This window comes from Emiliania huxleyi (assembly GCF_000372725.1).
Source record: "Emiliania huxleyi CCMP1516 unplaced genomic scaffold EMIHUscaffold_110, whole genome shotgun sequence".
NCBI classification, from domain to species: domain Eukaryota; phylum Haptophyta; order Isochrysidales; family Noelaerhabdaceae; genus Emiliania; species Emiliania huxleyi.
In genome coordinates, this window is record NW_005201791.1 from 149,824 (window position 1) to 173,056 (window position 23,233).

The window sequence follows — 23,233 nt, forward strand, 5'->3', positions numbered from 1 at the left end:
GAGCACGCGGCTGGGGCTGGCGATGAGGAGGCGGCTACATCGCATCACCCTACTTGTATGCCTTCTAGAGCAGCAGATGGGGGAAACGGCACCCTCGCCGGCACCCTCACCCTCGCCGTCGTCGCGCTGTGCGGCGTGGTGCGAGAGGCATACCGCCCCGAACAAGTGCACATGGGCAAAGTGCGACGGCTGTTCATTCTGCGTGGACCCTCCCCCGCCTCCCTCACCCTCGCCGTCGTCGCGCTGTGCAGCGTGGTGCGAGAGGCATACCGCCCCGAACAAGTGCACATGGGCAAAGTGCGACGGCTGTTTATTCTGCGTGGACCCTCCCCCGCCACCCTCACCCTCGCCGTCGTCGCGCTGTGCGGCGTGGTGCGAGAGGCAAACTGCCCCAAACAAGTGCACATGGGCAAAGTGCGACGGCTGTTTATTCTGCGTGGAGGACCCTCCGACTCCGCCGCCTCCCCCGTCCTCACCTGCTGCCTGTGCCGCGACAACCATGTCTGGCGACAGCGACATTCGGCTGCAGGGTCCAGACTTTGCCACCTCGGCTGCAGCCACCCCACGCCCCAATATAATCGATATGCTTCTCGACGACGCGGCGCCATCTGTGCATGTGCACGCTCTTGGGGCCGCTGATGCCGACACGCCTCGCATGGATCAGCTTGTGGCCTCTGGTGTCAAGCTATCATCCTATTACGTCCCTCAGCCTCTTCCTATCTCTCTTCGCAGTCTCTCGCCGATTCTCGCTGCAACCTTCATGCCACCTCGCGGTCGTCCCACTCTCGTCGTTCTTTCCCTTGTCACTTCCTCCTCTGATGGGAGGTGAGTTTGGCCGGCGTCGCGCACGTCTCTTTCTTTTTTGCGAGGGAGTTGCTCTGTAAGATTCTTTTTTGTGAGGCACCAAGCGGACACTCTTCATTGGCTCCGGCTTGACGATGGCGCCAGCGCTTCTGCTAGCCAGCCTCTCCTTCTCACCGTCGTCGCGCCCGCTCGCGACGCACACACGCGCAGCACCTGCGCAGGCAGCGCTCTTCGGCCCAGGTGAGCGAACGCAAAGCAAGCTCGCCGGACAATAGATAGCACGCGTCGCTCTCTTCTGCTTAATGGGACTCGTAGCATCGCCGCCTGGCACGCCGTCCGAGCAATCCAGCCTCGCCGCAGGCGGTCTCTTCACCGCGATCGGCGGCCTCGGCTTCGCCTCCGCTGCCGACCGCTACGTCGACCCGCTCGACGCTCGCGGCCTCGAAACCTACTCGGGCGGCGTCACCTCGCGAGTCTGGTACACCCCTCCGACCGAGTGGAACGACCTCCTCTTTGCGCTGAACCACGAGGCTTCCGAGACACTTCACGACCTTTCACAGACGCCTCCTCCCTCTAGGGCTTGCGCCGCCGCTCTCGAAACTTCTCGGAGCCGTCTTGCAGGCGATCCGGCACGAGCTGCTCCGCCTCGAGCGGATCACCGAGGCGATGGTCGGCGGAGAACGGCGCAAGCCGACCGACTCTACCTTCAAGTCGCTCGGCCAGTTCTTCGACGAGTGCGTCACGGCGCTCCGTCGAATCGTACAGGTTTTTGAGCCTTCTCGGAAGCTTTTCCGTGAATTTTCCTCTAGGTACGTTGCGGCGCCGATCCGCTTCCAGCACGCCCTCGAGGATGAGGCGAGACCTATGCGAACATGCCGCGACTGTTCCGCGACGCTCACCAAGACACTTCCGAGACACTTCCCGTGGCTTGCTGGCTCTCTGCCCATCAGCAACCCATCTGTGCTACAACAGGTGCTCTTCCCGGCCATCAAGGCGGCGGGCGTGGAGGTGCCTGCCGCGATTACAAGGTGCGGCGGTGCCCAAGCAAGAAAAAGAAAGCTGCCGGCGGCCCTGAGGGAGGGAGGGAGGGAGAGGGGACACACACACACACACACACACACACACACACACACACACACACACACACACACACACACACACACACACACACACAGAGAGAGAGAGAGAGAGAGAGAGAGAGAGGGAGAGAGGGAGGGAGGGAGGGAGGGAGGGAGGGAGGGAGAGAGAGAGAGAGAGAGAGAGAGAGAGAGAGAGAGAGAGAGAGAGAGAGAGAGAGAGAGAGAGAGAGAGAGAGAGAGAGAGAGAGAGAGAGAGAGAGAGAGAGCGAGAGCGAGAGCGAGAGAGAGAGAGAGAGAGAGAGAGAGAGAGAGCGTGCAGGTGCCTGCCGCGATTACGAGGTGCGGGTGGCGGCGGCCGCGACGGTTCCACGTAGTGGCTGATCGGTGTATAGCCGTTGGAATGGCGACTGTCAACTTCTAGGCGCGAGGTGGCGGCGGAGGCGGTGCATGCGTTCGAGCCGGGCATCAACACGTACTGGCTCTTCACGCCCTTTGCCGAGGAGGACTTTGGAGTGCCAAAGGCGAAGGGGGCGGCGGGTTCCGGCGGATCTCGGCGGATCTCGGCGGATCGATCTCGGCGGAACTTGGCGGGTCACGGCGGATCTCGGCAGGTCTCGGCGGGTCTCGGCGGAACTTGGCGGATCTCGGCGGGGGTCTCGGCGGATCTCGGCGGACCTCGGCGGGTCTCGGCGGAGCTCGGCAAATCTCGCGCAGGCGTGGGACGACGCCGAGCTGGACGAGTTCAAGGCGATGATCGAGGAGGGCAACAGCGGGTCGAATGGGCTCGAGGACACGGAGCGCGCGACGGCAAAGGCGGCGGCACGGCTGGCCGCTCTCGTCGGCAGCCTGCTGGAGGCGAAGGAGAGGCAGCTCTGCCCGCTGATTGCGCCGCTCGGCAAGACCTTCGCCGCCGACCTGCAGGGCAAGGTGGAGGAGTGGGCGGCGGGCAACACGCGCGCCGCGCAGATGGAGGAGATGGCCGCGTGCGTGCCGATGGCGGGCGCGGGGGGGCCTGCTGGCCCCGCCAAGCGCGCGAAGCTCGTCGCCGGCGCGAGATCTAGCCGAGATCGAGCCGAGATTCAGCCGAGATTCAGCCGAGATCGAGCCGAGATCGAGCCGAGAGATCGAGCCGCGAGAGCAGTTGTCTCGTGTGAGGGGTAGTGCAGGGAGGCGTCAAGGTATTGCGGCTGCTGCGCGTGCGGTGGCTGCTGTGCAAGAGATACGAAAAGAGGCATGACACGGTTGCCATACGGCTTTAGGCGCTCTCGCTGCGCCCGAGACGGCGGCGCCCGCCCAGGCGCGCGACGGGTTCGACACGCTCTTCGACGGAGCAGGCGAGATACGCCGAGGCACATGCACATGCACATGCACATGCACATGCACAGGCACGTGCACATGCACATGCACATGCACATGTCCATGCACGTGCACATGCAGAGCTGGGGTTGGAGAACTGAGTTCGGCCGGGACGTCCTACAGGCGCGTGGAAATCTGGCAAGTCGGTGCCGGAGACGCGCCTCTGAGCAAAGGCTCCAAGCGGAGGGGGCTGACTTTAGCCGCCCGACACCGTGCCGCCGGCGGGGGCGGAGGGTCGATGCATCTCCTCCAAGCCAGCCTCGCGGAGACGAGGAAGTAGGGAGAGGGGCGGCGGGGAGTCGGGTGGGCCATGGGGGTGCGGGGTATCAGGAAGCGCACACACGGACTGCGAGCTCTCTCTGACCACGACGGAGGGCGTTCTGCTCTTGCTCTATAGGCGTATCTCTTGTACTCGCAGTTGCATTTATGTCTAGGGCGTGTGTGTGTAGAATGTACACACTGGCGCAAGGGCCGTCAGTGCCCACGCGAGAGGCGCTAATGCCTGTTTTTGCGCCTTGTCCGGACTGGCTGCGTGGGCGGTGGTTCACGGTTGGCGTGCACCCGGTCTGAGCGATGCTCGAGTCGCTGCTCACAGCATCGCCCTCCTGCCCATGGCACTCTTGTAATTGTTGTCCTCGTTCGGCAATGGAGTGTCGTCACACGCGCGGCACAGGCCAGCAATCATCTGCATGTCAAAGGGTGGCGGCGGCACGGACCACACGCGCACGTGCTTGCGTGCGAGCGGGTCGCGCTCGATGAGGCCGATGAGGGCGTTTGCAAAATCGGCCAACTCGAAGGCGAGCGACACCTCCGATGTGTCCACCGGCGCGCCCGCGGTCGCCGTGTTCGCGCCCGCCACGTCGTCGCGCCGCAGGCTCGCCAGGAGGGAGCGTGAAATCACTGGAAGGCGGCTCAGTCGCTGCTGCGCACAGTTCATCGCAGCGGAAATATGGCGCTCCACGGCATTGAAGGCCTGCTCATTGAAGGCCGGGTCCTCTTCCTCCATCGCCTTCTCGTCCTTCTCGTCGAGCTCCTTCTGGTGGCACCGGCGCTGATAGAGCGCGTTAACCGCCGTGGGGATGTCGAACATGCCATCCGTGATGCCATCCGTGAGCGGCAAAAAGGTGACGGGCATCGGGCGGAAGCTCTGGTCGCCGATAATCGTGCCGCTCGGGCTGGCGAGCTTGCGGATCGCGTCGCGCAGATACGCGTCGGGCAGATCGCGCGGGATGAGGATGTTGAGCGCGCATGAGCCGCGAAGCGCCTCATTCTTGCCGTCCAGCATGATTGGCAATGGTGTGGCAGCTGCGCTGCCTGGCAAGCGCTTCCTGCCGCCGTCGATGGCGCGCACGATGGGCAGCACAAAGTTGAAGAAGTAGCCCATCGCGATGCCCGTGCCCGCCAGGCTGAGCGCGCGACGGTACTTACGCACGAGCGCCGCGACGTCCGCCTCCGGGTCGTCCTCGAGCATGAGGAGATTGTTGACAAAGTGCACGGTGCCGACGATAAATGCGAGCTCGAACAGCTCGCCACGCGTAACCGGCTCCGTGTCGGAGCGGAAGAGCAAGGCAAGCACGAGCAACACGAGCGCGATAGCGGCGCGCGTCACGTCCTTGGCGCGCCGGGTGCCGAGCCCAAGCAGCGCGGCCCACGTGGCGAGCACAAAGGGCAGCAGCGCGGCATCGAAGAGCATGAGACCGATGCTGCCCGCGAGTGCGTGGAAAGTCTCCTTATCTGCCTCTGCACCGGCGTGGGGCGCCATGCCCGCAAGCAGCCGGCCGTGCAAAGTCGCGCTGTCGGTCGCAATGTCCGTCACATTCGCTTCCTGCATGGCAGTGTAGATGGCGTGTGCCGCACCGCTCGCCGCAAGCGTCGCAAACAGTGCAAAGTCGGCGATGCGCCTGGCGTCCCATCCGCCGACCGGTCGGGGCGCCTCCTTCAACGGTGCTTTGAGCTCGTAGCACGCCCCGGGCGGCACGTCGTCGGCGTGTAAAGGTTGGGTGACCAGCATCGGGGAAATGCACAAGTTTTTATTCGGGATCCGATTTTTTGGACCAAGACGCCGTTCATGGAGACACGCCGTTGTTTTTTATGCTAAAGGTCCCTGCGCTCGGCACCGTCAACTCGGTGCGGCTCCCGTCAGATTCCACCTTTTAGAGCAGAAAGGCCAGTAGGTGCCTCCCTGTTTGTAGACATGCGTTTGTGCCCCGTTTGTGCCACGTCCCGTGCCCCCGAGTTCATTTTAGAAACTAGGCAAAGGGGAAAAAAAGCAGGGCGCTCGGAAAACTCGCGCCGCCGCGGCGTGTCTCCATCCGAGCCGCGCTCCTTGAGCTACTTGAGCACACTTTGCACTTTACAGAGGCGCGCTACGCCCCGAGGCAACGCCGCACCACCTAGCACGCCGCGCGGCCATCCGTAGCGCCTCGCGGAGCGCCTCGCTGCCGCGAGGACTCGGAACTGAAACGTGTGCAGACCGGTTGCGTCGCTTCGCCAGCGCCGAGCACCAAACCTCTCTGGGCTCGGCCCAGGCTCGCATGTGATCCCAGTGACTCCCGCATCGGTTTCTAGTCTGAGCTCACCGCCCACACGAGCTCGCCGTCTTCTCACTCCTCATGCCTGCAGCAGACTCACATGTCGTCCATCATCGAGAAAATCAAGAGCTACGACCTTCCGCCCGAGCTTCGCGAGGCGATCAACAAGCGAAACGACCTGCTCCTTGCAAAGTGCGCGCGTTCGATTGCGTGTCGCGGCCCCGCCAGCCGCATTCACTCCTCAGCTCGCGCGCGCGCAGGCTCTCCTCCGCCGCGGACCAGCTCAAGGCCGTCGGTGGCAACCGCCGCAAGCTGACACTGGAGTACCAGGAATTGGAGCGCTCCAACGAGGGCGAGCTGGCATCGCTGCCGTGGAAGTCCGTCGAGGAGGCGCGCACCGCCGGAAAGCCCTTTGAGATGACGCTGCACGACCCTCTCACGCTGCTCAAGGGGAAGACGTTCCTCGGCGGTCTGCTTGAGCTGCTCGGCGACAAGGGATCGAGCGATCTGCGCGTCGTTTGGGCCTCGGCCGACCTCGACAACTTCAAGACGGTCAACGACCGCTGGTCGCACGCGCACGGCGATTTCGCCATCATCGTCGCGTGCCGCGCTATTCAGCGCGCAGTTGACGAGTGGAACCGCAAGAACGGAGCGCTCGGCCACGCAGTGGCGATGCGCTTCGGTGGCGACGAGATCGTGTTGGCCATCGTGCTCAAAGGCGACCAGGCGCAGGCGTGCGATTCGCTGCTCGATGACGTCCACTCGGCGACGTGCCGCAGCCTGCAGCAGCGCTTCGACTTTGCCGCACTCGACCCCAAGCCCATCGACCGAAACGGCAAGCCGATCGAAGCCAAGGGCCCTGCCATCTCGATCGGCGTCTCGTCTGCGCTGCCCTGCGGCGCTGGGTCGTCGACGCTGTACACGAAGGGCTTCAAGCGCGCCGACGACCTGCTCAACGAGTTCAAGGACAAGTGGAAGAGTGGCGGCACGCGCCTCGGTGCCAAGCCGACTGAGGGGCTAGAGATCCTAGTGGCAAACCCCGGAAAGTGGGTCAAAAATGACCACCCTCACGTGTAGGCGCGTATCTTAGCTAAGGCTCGCGCCCTGACGTGTAAGTGCTCATGTGCACCGAGCCCATATACGCACCTGCATGTGTGGACGCGAGTATTAACTAAGATGAGCGCCCACGCATGAGGATGCGCGTCTGCGTCCAGGTAGCCCAGATACCGTCTTCGTGTCTGGGCGCTTATCTTGAGTAAGGCTCGCGCCTACACGTGTAGCTGCGTATCTTGAGATGAGCGCCCACGCTTGTGGCGCCTATCTTAGCTAGTACTCGCGGTGTCGGCGTGGGTGCGTGGCGGTCAGCATACGCTCCCACACATGCAGACGCGAATATTAGTCAATATAATGAGCGCTCACACGTGGAGGCGCGTATGTTGACATACGCACCTGCGCATATGGCGCTCAAAAGTGAATAGTTTTGGGTGATACGCGCTCAAGTCGCCTGTGTCATCTGTCCCTGGCTTGCTGGGCGCTGCTTTATGGCGGATCTCCTTGATGCCGCGGAGGATGATGCCGGCGCCGAGGTGCCCGCGGCGGCCGGGTAGCGAAGCGTTCAGACCACATGGCGGTCAGCAACATCGAGTGGAAAGACGTGGCGACGGTCGTCGAGCCAGCCGCCAAGTGTCTCAACCCCGGCCTGCGCGAGAGGAGGACTTGACGGAGGAGGCCGCACCTTCTTTGTCGTCCGCAAGCGCCCCGAGGGGGCCGCCGTGAAGTATTGGCGCTCATCTCAAGATACGCAGCTACACGTGTAGGCGCGAGCCTTACTCAAGATAAGCGCCCAGACACGAAGACGGTATCTGGGCTACCTGCCTGGACGCAGACGCGCATCCTCATGCGTGGGCGCTCATCTTAGTTAATACTCGCGTCCACACATGCAGGTGCGTATATGGGCTCGGTGCACATGAGCACTTACACGTCAGGGCGCGAGCCTCAGCTAAGATACGCACCTACACGTGTGGGTCGTCATTTTTGACCCACTTTCCGGGTTTGCCGATCCTAGTCCGCGATCGCGCCGGCGCCGACAGGACACCTCTGAACGTCGCAGCTGCAACCGAGGATGGAGACGGAGGAGGAGGAGGAGGAGCAGCAGCATGGGCAGCGGCGGCGGCGGTGGCGGCAGCAGCAGCGGCAGCACCAGCAGCCTCCAGCTAGTCTCGTCAGCAGCGAGTACGACAGCGACACCACCGTCGCCCTGCTGCAGCCCGCCGCTGTCTGGCCGCCTCCGCAGCCAGCGTCGCAGCTAATGGCGATGGCGATGCAGGAGGAGGAGGAGGAGCAGGAGGAGGAGGAGGAGGAGGAGGGGTCCGAGGCCGCCATGCCTGCCGCGGCGGAGGGGTCCGAGGCGCCTCCCGGGACGCCTCCGCCGGACGAGGAGGAGGAGTGGGAGGCGGCGGCGGCGGCGGCGGCGGCGGAGGAGAGGGAGGAGAGGGAGGAGAGGGAGGAGAGGGAGGAGGCGGCGGCGGCGGTGCCGGACGAGGAGGGCGAGGCGCGGGCGGCAGCGGAGTCCGAGGGCTTGCAGCTGCACCTGTCCAACAGCAACCAGACCGGCTACACCGGCGTCTCAAAGATTCCCTCTGGCCGCTTCCGAGTGAAGTGCATGGTGGACGGCAGGCAGAACTACTTGGGAACCTTCGACACGGCGGTGGAGGCGGCGGTGGCGTACGCGCGGCACGCTGCGCAGCAGCAGCAGCCGCAGCAGCAGCCGCTGCAGCAGTTTCCGGGCGCGCCGCTCGCCGCTGCCGACGCCGTCGAGGGGGCTGCGGTGGCGGTCTACTTCTCGGACGTGTCTCGCTGGTGCCGCGGCTCGAGCGTGTCCAAGACTGCGACGGGGAGGAGCTGCTCTTGCCGACCCTCTCCCCTCCCTCCCCTTGTAGGTACCGCGGCGAGGTGGCGTCCGTCAACAACGACGGCACCGTTGGCGTGGGGCGTACGTGCTGTGAAGAGACGCCGTGTTCACACCTGCAGCTGTGAGCAGGCACCTTTGGCGTGGCGTACGAGGACGGCGACGAGGAGGAGGCGGTGCCGCTGGCGGAGCTGTTTCATCCGGCGGCTGAGGCGGGGGGACCCTCCCAGTCGGACGAGCAGAGGCTGACGGCGGCCCGAGAGAGGTGCGTGTGACATTCGTTCTCGAGATCGCACGAGATATGAGCGAGAGGTGTGTGAGAGGCAAGGTAGCTCATCGGTGGCGAAGTGGATGTATGGTCCACTGAGACACCTCCTCCTTGTGGAGAGCGAGGTGAGTGTGAGAGCGGAGAGCGATGGGTTGAAGGCCATCTCGGCGATGCAGCACTCACTATCTCCTACGCGCCGCCAACCTGGTCAACGACCGTGTGTGTGATCATCACCTCTAGGCCCACCCACTCCGACGAGCAGCGCGGAGCCTGCGCCCTTGACGACGAGCTCGCGCCCGAGCGGGCCGTCTGTACCCTACCGCCAGAGTCTCGAATCCAGTGTGGGTTCGGTCCCGTGGGTGGTGCGGTAGAGTTCGCGCCCGAGAGCGGCGTCGGCTGCAGCCGCGCGCGTCCGGAGGCGAGGGAGACCGCCGCCGAGGACAGCGAGGAGGAGAAGGAGGAGAAGGGGGAGGGTGGCGAGGAGGAGGGGGGCGAGGCGCCGGTGGCGGCGGAGACGGGGGGCGTGCAGCTGCACCTCTCTAGCAGCAACGCCACCGGCTACAAGGGCGTGTACGAGCACCGCTCCTCTGGCCGCTTCTGGGCGCAGCGCAGGGTGGGCGGAAAGCTGGTCTACTTGGGCTCCTTCGACTCGGCGGTGGAGGCGGCGGTGGCGTACGCGCGGGCGGCCGGCGAGGCGGGGGGCGGCGAGGCGGCGGCCGAGTGTGCCACCTTCCTGCGGGAGCGCTGGCACAACGGCCCGCCTGCGGCGTGCCTGTCCGGGACACGTCCAGCCCACGTCCGAGACATGTCGCATAGGCGCGGCGCTGCTCGGCCGGTGCACATGCACATGTCCGGGACACGTCCGAGCCATGTCCGAGACATGTCGCATAGGCGCGGCGGCCGGCTGCTGCTTCCTGGCCACTCGGGCGCGTCGAGCTCGGGCGGCGCTGTGGCCGCACCAGACAAGGCCTCGCAGCCCGCGCAGGTGACTGGCGGGATGAGCTACGATAACACCCGAACCCTAACCGGAACCCGAACCCTAACCCTAACCCTAACCCTAACCCTAACCCTAGGTGACTGGTGGGATGAGCTACGATAACACCCGAACCCTAACCGGAACCCGAACCCTAACCCTAACCCTAACCCTAACCCTAGGTGACTGGGTGGATGAGCTACGATAAGACGCTCGACGGCCACGACGCCGAGCAGCAGCGGCAAGACACGCTGCTGCGCGCCACTCTGTGTTTGCCTCCTCGTTTTACTTACGCGCGTCGACTTCTTGCTTAGGCACAACACGCTGCTGCTCACCCACGCGCTGCTGCCCGCGTGCCGCCGGCAGCTGCCCGGCTTTGCGCGGATGGAGGAGGCGCTGGCCGAGTGGCTTCAGGCCAGGTACGGCACCGTGGTCGAGCTCTTCTACGCGCACGGCTTGCGACAGTCGAGGGCGACGATGCAGTCGACGGGCTTCTCGGTCCACCAGGTGTCCGTGCCACCTCCATCTCTCCCCATATCTCTTCATCTCTCCCCATATCTCGGTCCACCAGGTGTCCGTGCCACCTCCGACGCGCCCTCCCTGCCAAGCCCGCCGCTGCGCCCCGCGCGAGAGAGGGCTGCCTCCGCCCTCCTCGTTCGACCGCCCCCCCCCCCCCCCCCTCCGCCAGGATACCGAGGACTTTTCGTTCATCGAGTACACCGTCGTGGTCAAGCTCACGCCCGACGGGCTGGGCGAGGCGCCCTCCTCGATGCGCGTCGTCGGCGCGGACCGGCCGTTTTACTACTCGCCGGCCGCCGGTCTGCCCCTCTCTCCTCCCTCCCTCCCTCCCTCCCTCCCCTCCCTGTCTCCTCTCACCCCACCGCCGCCTCCACCACCCTTCAGGCGCGAGCGGCTGCTTCCGCGCCGACCTGTACCACGCGTCGGTCGAGCCAGAGTCGGAAGACGAGCACCTGAAGATCGCCTTCTTCTTTCGGCGTTCGACGCGTGGCGAGAGACGCGCAAAGCGCGCGCTCACTGAGAGCGACGAGGCCGTCGCGGAGCTCGAGCTCGCCCAGCGACGGAAGCTGGCCGCGCCGCAGCTCCTCGGTTGAGAAGCCGTCACCTTTCTTTTTCTGTCCATGGAGGGCGCAGGTATCAGGTGTAGAGACCTGTGTGTACGTCTGCGTGTGGCTGTATGATATTTCATAGGAACCCCTCGGCTGCTTGGGCTTGATGGCTGCGCTTCGAGGAGTGCGAGTGTGTACAGAGTGGCAGGAGCGAGCCGACGAGCTCATGTGTTCGCTCGACCTCGAGGGAGGTTGGGTTTTTATTTGTGGAGAGAAAACTACCTTAGCTCCAAGTGCTCCAAGCTTAGATACCGTGTTATCAACCAGAACGACCACGGTCCATCACGCCGCCACCGGCAGCCGAACTTCAAACGGCGTGGCGCGCGACGCGGCGAGCGACGAGAAGGCGTGCTCCCACACGCGTTGGTAGCGCCGCGCCGCGTCCGAGCCATCGGGCAGCAACTCCCCGGGATTGTGCAGCAAATCGACGATTGCGACGCGAGAGTCCACGACCACCGACGCCCACGCGTGGTGGGCGTGGGCGCCATTCACGCACCTGCCGAGGGAGAGGCCACAGCCGAGGCCGCAGCTGTCGGCGAGCGCCTTGAAGAGGACGGCACGCGCGCGCGCCCCGCCGCGTGTCAGCGAGCCGAGGGGGAGAACGCGCGAGGCGGCAGCCTTGCAGAGAGAGGCCGCCTGCGCCGCGCCGTCGAAGGACTCGTACTCCTCGTACGGGACGCTGCCGCCCATCCGGTCGCTCACCAGCACGGCGAGGCCTCGCACGGTGTCGGCGGCCGAGGCGGCCCGCACTAGGAGCGCCCTAGCCTTGAGCGACTCGAGCGCCGCGTCGGCGCCAGACACGTGGAAGATCGCCGCCGCCTCGCCCTCGGGCTGCATCGACCGGAGCGCCGCCGCGCCAACCAACGGCACGTCCTTTGGCACGGCGAGGAACTCCTCGCCGAGGGGCACGCCCACGGGGAGGTGCGAGTTGAGCCACAGCCTGGCCGAGGGCAGCGCAGTGCACACCGCCTGGAGCGCCATGGAGGCAGCGGCAGAGTGTTCGCCCTCAGCCTTGAGCGCGACCAAGTGCTGCACGGCGCCAAGAGAGACGCAAACCTCGGCCGACGCGGCGTCGCGCCCGTGGCAAGCTGCGGCGATGGCGGCCAGTGCGGCACGACGCAGCGGAGCTGACGGGCTCCCGAGCAGCTTGACGACTCCCGTGAGCGGAGGAGGCGCGTTGTCGACGGCGCCGTTATTGTTGCCCCCGCCCTCGCCGCTGCCCTCGTCCGCGCCGCCGCTATCACTGACGACGCCCTCGCCATCGCCGGAAGCCGCACTCGACCCCAGAGGCGAGCGCAAGAGTCTGCGCACCTCCTCGTGCGCGGCAAGGGCGGCGAGGGCGTGGAGCGCCGCCTCGACGCGACACTCCTCTGGCTCCGCCTCGCTCGCCGCCTCCGTCTGGCTCGCCGCCTCAGCCTCGAGCCTTCTCGCGGGCCGGAGCCACTCGGCCAGCGCGACGATGGCTGGCTTCACGACTTCCATGGCTGCGTCACGCCCCTCCTGGCTGCAAGCCACGAGACCGAGCGCATCCGCCGCCTTGGCGCGAAGCGGCGGCAGAGTGTCTGCCTCGCACACGAGGGATGCCAACATTTTCAGGCCGGCCGTGCCGTCAGACAAGAGAGGCTCCAGAGCTGGTGTGGGCAGCAGTGCGACAATTGCCGAGCAAGCAGCTTGCCGCACCGCCTCCCAGTCCGCAGACTCGAACCGTGCTGCAACAGGCCCAAGGGCTTCAGGGGGCTCAGCAGCGAGGAGCTGGAGGAGCGGGAGGGCAGCTGCTGGCCCGAGCGAATGCGCAATCTGTGGGGATCGCGCGAGGTTCTCGATGGCAAGGGCTACGTTGGACAGCAACTGTGCGGACGTGTGTGTCGGCTCTTTGAGACACTGGACCAACAGTGGAACCGCGTCCAGACGTTGCAAAGCCATGCGACCGTCTTCGAAGTTTGCGACAGCGGCCACCAAAGATGCCGCGTTCGCCATCAGGTCAGTGAAATCGGGCGGTGCATCGTCAGAATCTGGGAGCTGCAGGATGGTAATCACATTGGCGACCATTTTGTGCTCGAGCAACTTGGAGCGCAAGATAGCGTCGGGCAGCGCAGTGGCAAGCGCGAGGTGCGCCTTTGCTCTGGCTGTAATGGCGTCCGCGCCCTCATCCCCGCCAGGCGCCGCAGCAAGGCGGATCAGACCATCCAGGTCCGCCGTTCGAAGCTGTATGCGTGCCAGTGCAGAGTTGAGGCATGCCGCGAGCGCCGTTGCGGCTTGAGCTTGCAATGCGGCTGGTGCTTGCTGAGTCAACAACCCGAGCAGTTTTGGCACAGCGCCTCTGCGAACGCACGCACGGCCCTCCGGTTGCGACGCGATACGGGCTATTGCCGCGCACGCGTGCTGGGCGGCGGCTGCCCGCTGGGACGGATCGGCTGCGTTTTGCCATTTGCCATCGCGGGGAACGCTGAGCAGATGAATGAGGGACGCCGCCAGCTCTGAGGAGGAGAAGGCGTGAGGCCCATCACGCAGGCACTCGGCCAGCCGAGAAGTTGCTTCGACCGCGTCCACAAAGGACTGGTCACACTCCTCGGAGGAGAGGCAGCGCGCTGTGGCCGCCACGATGGTGGGCATGTTGCCGACGATCAGGTCCATTGCATCCTGCCCTGCTCCATCCTCAGCTGCCTGGCGGAGTGCGTCGAGGCCAGCTGCAAGGTCCGCGGCGGAAACCTCGCCGCCGGACTGAAACAGCTCCAGCGCTGCTTCCGGGGTCGCGGGGCTTGGCGGCATGGATGCGAAACGGCTGTATACTGTGGCTGGTGGGACGCACGCACGGCTGGAACTTGCGCCCCCTCTCCTACTGCTCCTGACACCACAACGGGCGAGCGGGTCGGATGCTCGCTCGGCTGCCCGTCGGCCCACCCGCGCTGTCCGTGCCAGAGGAGCTCTCGGATCTGACCACTCTGACCGAGAGCCTCGTGCGCGCCTCTGCCGCTTGGCGGTCCAGCGGGCAAGGCGGTGCGGCAGCAGACATGTGTAGGCTGCTTGAGGCCGCAGCGTCGGCGCTGCAGGCGCAGGTGGCAGAGGCAAAGGTGCAGCGAGGGCTGGCGGTGGCATCGCAGACGCTCGCAGCGACCCCGCACCCCGCGCCTGCCGCCCCTACCGCCCCGCCTAGGTGGGAAAGAGACGAGGAGATGGAACAGCCCGAGGGAAGGAGCACAAACACGTAGACCATGCTAACGTCTCACGATCTCACTCGCGATCGAGTAACACCATGTGCACTAAAGCACGACTCCGTTAGCTAACATTCGACAAGGGCCCCACTCTTTCCTTCGCATAGCGGCCACTCTTCGGATCGCTGGTCGAGCGACCCGGGGGATGCCCCGCGCGCCTGACCCAGGCGCGGAAACGAATCTGCGAGGCGTGGCCGCTCATGCGGCCCGATGGGGAGGAGGGGAAGACGTAGGGCGTGCTTGCGCGCCTTTCCGAGGCCCCTCCAACCCACCCGCGCTAGTTCTCGGGTTTGACGCATGGGGTCACTCCCGCGAAACCCGTGAACTAGCCGGGGCAGTCGGAGAAGGGGCAACTCCGTGCACTGACGGTCGGCCGTCAGAAATCCCGCCTCCGTGGCTCGGGTTACACCAATCCTCGCTACCCAACGCGGCCAAAGGATATCCACCTCGAGAACCTCGAGGAGTCCTTTTGGAAAAATTTTGTTGCCATCCCAAACTGTCACTCCCCTTTCTCCCGGCCGGGGTGGGGCGCGCGCGGGGGCGGCGGGTGTGAGGGATGTCTGTGAGCCCGAGAGCGATATGCCATGTCCGCCTTGCGTGTTTTCATAACATCGAAGGCTAAGCTCAAAAATTTTTCGCGGCCGCGCTGAATGGACAATTGACCCAACGTTGACGCGTTGGCACACAGCGCCGACCCTCGGCAGCAACTGCTAGCAGAGAAGACATGCCGCCCGTAGCCCTGCGCGACTACCAGTCCGCAGCTGTGGAGGAAGCCGCCCAGCGGAACCTGCTCGTCGTCCTGCCGACGAACGCTGGCAAGACGATCATCTCGGCCAAGGTGATTGAGAACGTCCTCTACGCCGAGAACGAGCGGGGCAGCGGCAAGAAGATTGTCTTCCTCGCGCCGGGGCGGGCGCTGGCCGTGCAGCAGGCGCGCGTGCTCGAGGAGCAGATCGGGCCGCTGCAGGAGGAGCCGACGAGCGTGGGCGGCGCTGCGTGGCGGCTCGGCCTGGTTGTCGGCATGGGTGGTCTCGGCCTGCGGGAGGCGGTCCGCTCGCGCCAGGCGCCAGCAACGCCGCCGCGGCGCGACGGGACCACCTCTCCGCGGCTTCATCTCGGCTGTGCCGCGGCTCTAGGCGCCTGCGACACGCTGCGGCGGTGTGAGGGAAGCAGCACTCTGTTCACGGGTGAAGGCGACGCGCGACAGGTGCTTGTGATGACGCCGCAGCTCTTCGAGAAGGCGCTCATCCACGCGATGCTGCGGATGGAGGGCGTCGCCCTGCTGGCCACCTCCTGTCGCGCTGCTGTGAGTGTGAAACCGCCTTCACGGCTCGCGCTGTGAACAGGTCCTCGACGAGGCACACCACATGCGAGGGAACGACCGGTACGCCACCATCATGAAGTACTTCTACCTGCCGTGCGGCGAGCGGCCTCGCGTCCTTGCCCTCACCGCCTCGCCGGTCGAGAAGGCGCGAGAGGACGAGCCGGACTGCCGATCAAATTAACGACCCCTGAGTTCATGGAGTCCAGTCAACGAGTTAATTGCTCTGACGAGCCCAGTGTAACAAACTAGTCAACTACTGTGACGAGCCGAGTAGAGCACACCTTCCCTGCGACCACTTCTTTCGTCGGCGCAACAGGACGAGCCGACGCCGCGAGCGACGGACCATGAACAACAAACAACACAGCCCCGCACCCCACTCGCAGGCGCACATGGTCGAGCCGGACGCTGCCACGTTCCGTACAGAGCTCGCGGAGCTAGAGGGGCGACTCGACTGCGCGGCGTGGTCACGGAGAGTTCCACCCACGGTCGCCCCCCCACGCGCTGCCGCGGCGACTCACGAGCAGTTCGCTACGCACACACACTCTTGCCAGCTAGGTCGTCCCGCACGCGCTGCCGCAGCTGCTGCCCTTCGGCCGCGCTGCAGCGCCGAGCGAGCTGGTCGACGGCGTGAGGCGGGTGCTGGTGTGTGAAAGTAGAGATGGGGCGGGAGGCACGCACGCGCAGCACACACACTCAGGGGCGAGGGACGGCAGCACAACTCCACTCCGCGGGGCCAGCACGCGCGCGTGGCAAGCCGGCCGGCTGGCACCGACACCCTCCCGGACCTCCCCATATCTCCCCATATCTCCCCATATCTCCCCATATCACCACGCCGCGGGGCCAGCACGCACGCACGCCCCAAGCTCCTTGGTCGAGCCTTCGCCAGTTCTCCCACTCAGTGGCGTCACTCAGTGGCGTGCGGCTTGGGCCAACCGAAGGTCGCTCTCCGACCTCGCTCGCCGAGCCTTCAACCCGGCGCAAGACGGCCGGAAGAACGCGACCGACACCCCGCCCGGATTTGCAAGCAGGCGCGGGTATGGGACGACGGCACGACGGCGGAGGCGGAGGAAGACATGGCGCCGCGCCGCAGGGATCGCCGCTCCGTGGAGGTGCGGGACGGCGCGTCTTCACACCAGACGCTGGCTGTGTGCAGGGGCTGCGCGGCGAGGGGGTCACAGGGGCTGCGCGGGTCACGCCGCAGACGGAGGCGGCGGCGCTGCGGTCTCTTTGCCGTCTCTTTAGGGTGCTCGCCACGGGCTGATCTGCCTTCTAGGCCGCGCTCGAGGGGAAGGAGGTGGAGGCGCTGCGGGCCGCGTGGGGGCAGTGCGTGGACAAGATCGACTCTATCTGTGGCGGGGGAGAGCTGGGAGGATGGGCGCCCTAGAAGCGGAGTACGCGCTCTTGTACCAGCGCTCGAGAGGACACGGACTCCGCGGCATCCGTTCGTATTCAACTGTATTCACTGTCCTCTTCTCCGTTGTATTCACGCGGTGCTCTGAGGACGCTGCACAAGACCGTCTCCCCGCCCTGAGGTTGGCGTACACTCCGCGTAGGATGGGCGTACTACCACGCCGCGCAGATGCTCGTGCGAGACTTGGGCAAAGGGACGCGCGCGCTGTCGCCGTGCGAGGAGGGCTGGCCTAGAAGCAGGATGAGGGGGGGTCTCTGTGGAGTCCAGCCGGCACTCTTGCAGAGGGCACGTGCTCCGCTGCCTCCCGCTCACTCCCCTGGTGTTCGTACTCTCCAGTGGCCGCGTTGTACTCTTCGAGACCTCGAGACCTCGAGAGAGAGAGAGAGAGAGGCGGCCGCACGCCTCCCCGACCAAAGTCGAGAGTTGACTGTCATCTTTGGCGGGCGACCTGTATTCGTAGCCCCTCGTACTCACGCGGTGCTCTGAAGCCGCTGCACAGCGCCAGAGTCGATCCGCGTCGGTTGTGGTGTTGACGTGTATCACAGTCCGGCGGGTGTATTCACACGAAGTGTATTCACACGAAGTGTATTCACACCGCAGGAGAGGGACGAGGCGTGGCCCGCCCGACGCGCAGCCGTCGGCGGCTCCATGGCGCACGCCGAACTCCTGTCCAAGTGGCGGCGGGAGCTAAAGGAGCGGCTGTCGCGGCTGCGCTGCCCGCCACCGACTGAGCCGGCGAGCGCCTCGCCAAAGCTGCTGGCGCTGGTGCAGCACTTGCGCGAGACGCGGCCCGCAAAGTGCATCGTCTTCATCACGCGCCGCGCCGCCTGCCGGCTGCTCCACGGATTCCTGTGCGTGGGCCGTCGAAGCTGAACACGGACTCTTGTATTCCAACTAGCGCTCGAGAGGACACGCATTCCGCTGTACTCGGCCGTACTCGGCTGTGTTCATATCCCTCGTACTCAATCAGTGCTCTGAAGACTCTCCACACCGTATTCCCGCCCCGAGGTTGGCGTACTCCGCGCGTAGGAGCGCGGCGCTCGACGTGGGCTGCTGGGAGGTGTGCTGGGCGTGCCGCGAGGGCCCCGTCGCGATCTCGCGGGGGCGAGGGTCGGAGGGGTATTCGGAGAGGCAGTTTGACGCCGCGCTCGACGCGTTCCGTGGCGAGGCGGGGCCGGGGCGTCACAAGGCGCTTGTTATAGATAGGTAGAGGGCTCTCGTCTGCACGCATCCCCTCACGGCTAATGACTGCTCCTCCGTAGTCACTCACTACGTCAGCACGCCTGCCCTCGGCTAAATGACTGTTCCTCCGTAGTCACTCACCAAATGATGACGACACACCACTATTGCTGACGACACAGCTCGTCTCCACCTCACCTCATGTCCTCCTCGTTGATCGTCGCTCACCATATCGCTGCGGCACGAGGTGCTCGTGTGCACGTCTGTGCTCGAGGAGGGGATCGATGTGCCCTCGTGCGACGCTGTGATCGATTTCGACGGCGCGAGATCCAGCCGAGATCCAGCCGAGATCCAGCCGAGATCCAGCCGAGATCCAGCCGAGATCCAGCCGAGATCCAGCCGAGATCCAGCCGAGATCCAGCCGAGATCCAGCCGAGACATAGCGTTATCGGTGCGACCACTTGGGGGCGACACCTGTCCAAGAAGGGACGCCCACGACACGTCCAAGACACGTCCAGGCGCGACCACCTCGCAGCGGCGCCAGCAGCGGATGGGCCGTGCGCGCGCGCAGAACGCGCGGTTCGTCGAGATGATCGACTGCAGCGACGAGGGGGAGAGGGCCAAGGCGGAGGCGCGGATCGCGCGCTTGCAGGGGTGGCAGGAGCTCACCGTCAAGGAGCTCGGCGGGGGCGCGCGGCGGCTTCCCCCGGCGCCGCAGAGTGCGGAGGCCGCCGCTTCGGAGCTGATGAAGAGGGCCATTTGCGCAACCGCGCCCGACGGCCGGCCTTGCGGTGTGCTGCCGATGGCGAGGAGCAGGGAGCTGCTCGCCGACGTGTACTGCGACTCGCGCTTGGTCCTCGAGGGCGGCGACCCCTAGAAGCGGAAGATGGACTCGACTTGTATTCCAACTGGCGCTCGAGAGGGGCATGTAGACTCTACTTGGCTGGTATTCCGCTGTATCCATTGTACTGTATCTGTACCCGCTCGTGCTCACGCGGTGCTCGTGACTAGTCCGCAATGCCGTGTTCCCGCCCTGAGAATGGTGGTGGATTCGTCATGTAGGCGGCGACCCCGAGGTCGAGCTCGATTTCACCGCCGACGGCAGCCACTTCACCGCTAAGGAGGGCGGGCAGTTCCTCGTTCTGCCGCGGGACGGGACCGGCCCCTTCCGCTGCCAGCTGACTCTGCCGGGTGTGCTGCTCTGCCGCCCGCCGGGCGAAGGGAGGCTGCCGAAAACGCTTGATTGGACGGACGAGTTCGCCACCAAGGGGGGTGCCAAGGAGCGCGCGGCGATGGAGGGCGTCAGGTACTTGCTCAAGATTGGCGTGCTGGACGCGCATTTCGAGATCGTCGGCCGAGCCGCAGCCCTCAGCCAGCTGAGGGAGAGGGCGAGCGGGCGGCAAGGCAGCACGCGGGCAAACCGGCGCCAGCTGGCCAGTTCGTAGTCGATCGCTATTGCATGACTATTTCCACTGATTTATAGGCGAACCGTCGCCAGCTCGCCAAGAAGGAGCCTGTCGTGCGCGACTTGCCGGCCTGCTTGTTGCGCCAGGAGCCGGCGGACGCGGAGGCGGAGGGGGAGGCGGAGCGGGAGGGGCTTTCGGCGGCTCCGTTGGGCGGTGGCGGCGATGGGACGCTGCAGGTCTGGTCACACCCGCTGTTCCTCGACACCGAGCCGACAGGCCTCGCGCTACTGCTGCCCGGACCTGTGCCCGAGGCGGCGCGTTCCTTCGCCGTCGGGGCTCAAGGACAGCGCGTCGCGTGCCGGCTGGGCGGACCGCACGCGATGCGTCTCACGCGTGGCGCGCTTGCGGACGTGGCGCATTGGCTCGTCGGATCGCTTGAGCTTATCCAGGGGGGCTGCGCCGGCGAGCCGTTGCACGCGTCGATCGGTGCGATGCAGCAGTTGCTGGCTTGGGATCACGTTTCGGGTTCCTTCCGGCCCGACCCACGGCGCATTCTCGACGGCCGGGAGGGGCAACTGCCTGAGCTGCGCGGTTTCAAGTTCACCAACCGTTGGGTCAAGGATCCTTCCAGCGAGCCGGCTGTATTTGCCGCTCTGGTCCAGGAGATGCTCCTGTTCTACAAGGCGCCTCTGCCCGTCGTCGTCACTCTCGACCTCGACCAGACTCTGTGGTTTGGTGAGTGCGCCGAGTGGCCGCCGGGCACGTACGAGTCGGGTTCGGCCGCGACGGGCGCCTTCCCTCTCCGAATGGTCTCGACGGAGAAGGACGAGACGGGGCGCTACCCTCACCTCGAGCTGCATCGCGACGTGCCTCTGATCTTTGGTGCGCTGCGCCTTCTCCGCGCCTCTGGCGCCGTCCGCATCGCCATCGCGTCCGCCTCGCCAGCGCGCGGGAGCGCCTTGGCGCTGTTGGAGAAGTTCGGTTTGATCGACGGCGAGATGTGGTTGGAGATCGGCGACGGTGACGGCGGCGACGGCAGTGGCGGAGCGACAGCCGAGCCGACGGCACACGGCAAGGTCGGGCATCTGAGGCGACTGGCGAAGCGGATGGGTGTGCCCGAGGAGGAGGTCCGGGAGCGTTTCGTGCTCTTTGACGACTCCGAGCGGAACGTCGACTCGGTGCGCGAGGAGGAGCCGGACGGCCTCCACTGCAACGCGCTCGTCCTCGACCCCGCGACGGGGCTGACGGCGGAGGCGGTGGCGCGCGGCCTAGAGCACCATTGCAAAGAGCTGCAGCGCGAGCGGGAAGACGGCTTCGACGGCAGGCTCACCGAGGCGGAGCGACTAGCGCCCGACCGCGAGCAGCAGCGGAAAATGCGGCAGGACCGCCTCGGCAGGAGGGGCGAGAGGCAGGCCGAGGTGGATGGGGGCCGCGCTTCCGACAAGCTGCGCGCCTTGCGCGTGGACCCTGGCTGGTGGGTTGCGGCGCCGCTCGACGGCGAGGAGGTCAACTGGCGGCTGGTCGAGCTGGCGACCCGCCTATTCAAAACGTGCGAGTGGCCCGGCTGCGGCTCGGACCATCCTCTCGCTCCGGCCGACGACGACGAGGATGCGGAGTGGGCGTACTGCGCTCTGGCAACTTACGATGCGGAGACGCGCGTGCACTACCAGGTCCTCTCCGAGGTCTCCTTTTGCCCAGCCGACGGCACGGTGCAAGGCACCGTCCGCACGCGCCAGGCCAAGGTGGCCGAGTCGCCAGCACCCCAGTTCTTAGCGTCCACATTGTGCATCTACGGGCCCACAGCGCATGCGTTCGTCTCGCTCGGTAGCTTGGCGTCCGTTATGCGTGCCGCTTCTTGAGGACTCGCGCGCGGTACTTACCTCTAGGTTGCCGAGTCGTCGCGCCGCGCCAACCGCTACGTGTCTCGCGACGGCACCTACGCGACGCGGGAGAGCGGCAGCTAGTGGTCCATGCTTTGTGGTGAAGGGTTGGGCTACTGCTTCTCAGGCACCTACGCGACGCGGGAGACGGCGAGGGCGACAGGATTCGCGCCCGCCAATGTGCGGCTCCTCCCGCTCCTCTCCTCGCACCACCGGCCCCTCCGCCTGCTGAAGCGGCTCGTCCACCGCCTTGAGCACCTCGCCCTTGTCGCCGAGCTCGACGGTCTCCGCAGCCTCCCCGCCGCCGGCCTCGCCGCCGGCCACGGCGAGCCGACACCTCTCTCGTTGCCCGCACGCTGTGGGCGGCGTCTCTTCACACCTCCTGCTGTGAACAGGCCCCTCAGCAACGCGCACCTACCCTGCAAGCTGTGGGCAGAGCGCCTTCACGCGCGCACCTGTGAGCAGGCGGCGTCGCCTTCGGCATGCTCGCGGCGGCGCTCACCTCGCCCGCCGCCAACGCCGAGGCCGCCCTCGCACCAGGGCTTGCCGCTGCTGCTGCCGCTGACGCCGCCGCTGCCGCGCCCGCACCCGGCCGCATGCTGCTCGATGCGCGCGGCTGCTGCGACTACGAGGTGGCCGAGTGGGTCGGCGACGCGGTGCTCCGTTTCCTCTCCGTGGCGCACGTGCTGTTTGAGGAGCCGACGGCGCGCGACACACGCAGCTCCCGCCCGCCGCCCTGTGAACGGCGTCTCTTCACACCTCCGGCCGTGGGCAGGCGCGCGACAAGCAGCTCTCCCTCGCGGCGGAGCAGATCCTGAGGAACCAGTCGCTGTACGAGAGGGCAAAGGAGAGCCGGCCGAGAGCACTCGCTGCTGTGTGCGTGGGGATGGCCCGCCCTCAGCGAACGGCACCACCGGACAGGAGATCCGCCTTCCCGAGCTCGCGCTGTGCCGGCCCTTCGAGGTCTCCGCGACGCTGCCCGAGATGCGCAAGGCAGCGTGCTCGCTCAAGGACCAGGCCAGCCTCACTGGTCAGTGGGCTCCTCAACTACGAAATGTGGCAACATTCATCCACAATCATGCAACATTGACCTCCATGCCTTGGAGATTGTCCGGGGCCCTGAGGCCCAGACAGACAGACAGACTGGGGCCCAGACACACAGACAGCCTGATCAGCCGATGAACTCGTCCGTTCGTTGACTGGTGCTCGCTCAGGCCAACCTCGTCGAGTCGCTGCTCGGTGGGCTCGCCGAGACGGCGCGGCAGCAGGCGCTGAAGGACGGGCAGGCCGACCCTCTCCGCCGCGCCCTCGAGGCGGCCTCGCGCCTCTTCAGGGCGGCCGTAGTTCAGTGCGCAGCGAATGAGTGAGGGGCGTCCCTTCCGCAGGCGGCCTCGCACTTCTTCACGGCGGCGGTGCTGCCGCCGCGGCCGCCGGCTGCTCCTCCGCCTCCTCCGTGGGCGGAGCAGCTGCGGAGGCCCGGCGAGAGGAGGACGCCTCAATGCATTCACCAGCCACTCACCTGATGAGTTCATCAATGCCGCGGCCAGGCTCAACGAGAAGATGCCGCCGCCGCAAAGGAGGGGGCGCCAGCCGCCGCCGGACAAGCAGCTGCAGCAGCAGCTTCAGGAGCAGGCGGCGGCGCTAGTATTGCAATAGTAGCATAGTAAGCGCCTCTTCACGAGGAGCGATTTCATGCCGATAGCCAGGCTACTAGGCGGGATGAAGCGATGGGCCCAAGGGACTTGCGTGCTGCCCCCCCCCCCCCCCCCCACAAA

At 66.0% G+C, this 23,233-nt stretch overlaps 6 protein-coding genes across 6 annotated transcripts; 4 read left to right on the forward strand and 2 right to left on the reverse strand.

Moving 5' to 3' along the window:
- Window positions 1-3,828: 3,828 nt before the first annotated feature.
- EMIHUDRAFT_108891 (hypothetical protein) lies at window positions 3,829-5,250 on the reverse strand (the record flags this gene model as incomplete). Its single annotated transcript, XM_005791714.1, has 1 exon — window positions 3,829-5,250. One exon carries the CDS (start codon window positions 5,248-5,250, stop codon window positions 3,829-3,831), a length of 1,422 nt encoding a protein of 473 aa, XP_005791771.1.
- Window positions 5,251-5,870: 620 nt separating this feature from the next.
- Window positions 5,871-6,847, forward strand: EMIHUDRAFT_223522 (hypothetical protein; the record flags this gene model as incomplete). The annotated part of the gene is made up of 2 exons (XM_005791715.1): window positions 5,871-5,962; window positions 6,031-6,847. The coding sequence occupies 2 exons, from the start codon at window positions 5,871-5,873 to the stop codon at window positions 6,845-6,847; spliced, it is 909 nt and encodes a 302-aa protein (XP_005791772.1).
- Window positions 6,848-10,113: 3,266 nt separating this feature from the next.
- EMIHUDRAFT_454425 (hypothetical protein) lies at window positions 10,114-11,134 on the forward strand (the record flags this gene model as incomplete). The annotated part of the gene is made up of 4 exons (XM_005791716.1): window positions 10,114-10,187; window positions 10,234-10,426; window positions 10,608-10,737; window positions 10,823-11,134. 4 exons carry the CDS (start codon window positions 10,114-10,116, stop codon window positions 11,029-11,031), a joined length of 606 nt encoding a protein of 201 aa, XP_005791773.1. The 3' UTR covers window positions 11,032-11,134.
- Window positions 11,135-11,328: 194 nt separating this feature from the next.
- Window positions 11,329-13,815, reverse strand: EMIHUDRAFT_223525 (hypothetical protein; the record flags this gene model as incomplete). Its single annotated transcript, XM_005791717.1, has 2 exons — window positions 11,329-12,192; window positions 12,358-13,815. 2 exons carry the CDS (start codon window positions 13,813-13,815, stop codon window positions 11,329-11,331), a joined length of 2,322 nt encoding a protein of 773 aa, XP_005791774.1.
- Window positions 13,816-14,982: 1,167 nt separating this feature from the next.
- EMIHUDRAFT_223527 (hypothetical protein) lies at window positions 14,983-16,966 on the forward strand (the record flags this gene model as incomplete). The annotated part of the gene is made up of 7 exons (XM_005791718.1): window positions 14,983-15,553; window positions 15,633-15,718; window positions 15,966-16,067; window positions 16,138-16,218; window positions 16,611-16,691; window positions 16,736-16,771; window positions 16,856-16,966. 7 exons carry the CDS (start codon window positions 14,983-14,985, stop codon window positions 16,964-16,966), a joined length of 1,068 nt encoding a protein of 355 aa, XP_005791775.1.
- A 2,223-nt stretch (window positions 16,967-19,189) lies between these two features.
- On the forward strand, window positions 19,190-21,437 carry EMIHUDRAFT_223530 (hypothetical protein; the record flags this gene model as incomplete). The annotated part of the gene is made up of 4 exons (XM_005791719.1): window positions 19,190-19,196; window positions 19,235-19,609; window positions 19,855-20,581; window positions 20,669-21,437. 4 exons carry the CDS (start codon window positions 19,190-19,192, stop codon window positions 21,435-21,437), a joined length of 1,878 nt encoding a protein of 625 aa, XP_005791776.1.
- Window positions 21,438-23,233: the final 1,796 nt, after the last annotated feature.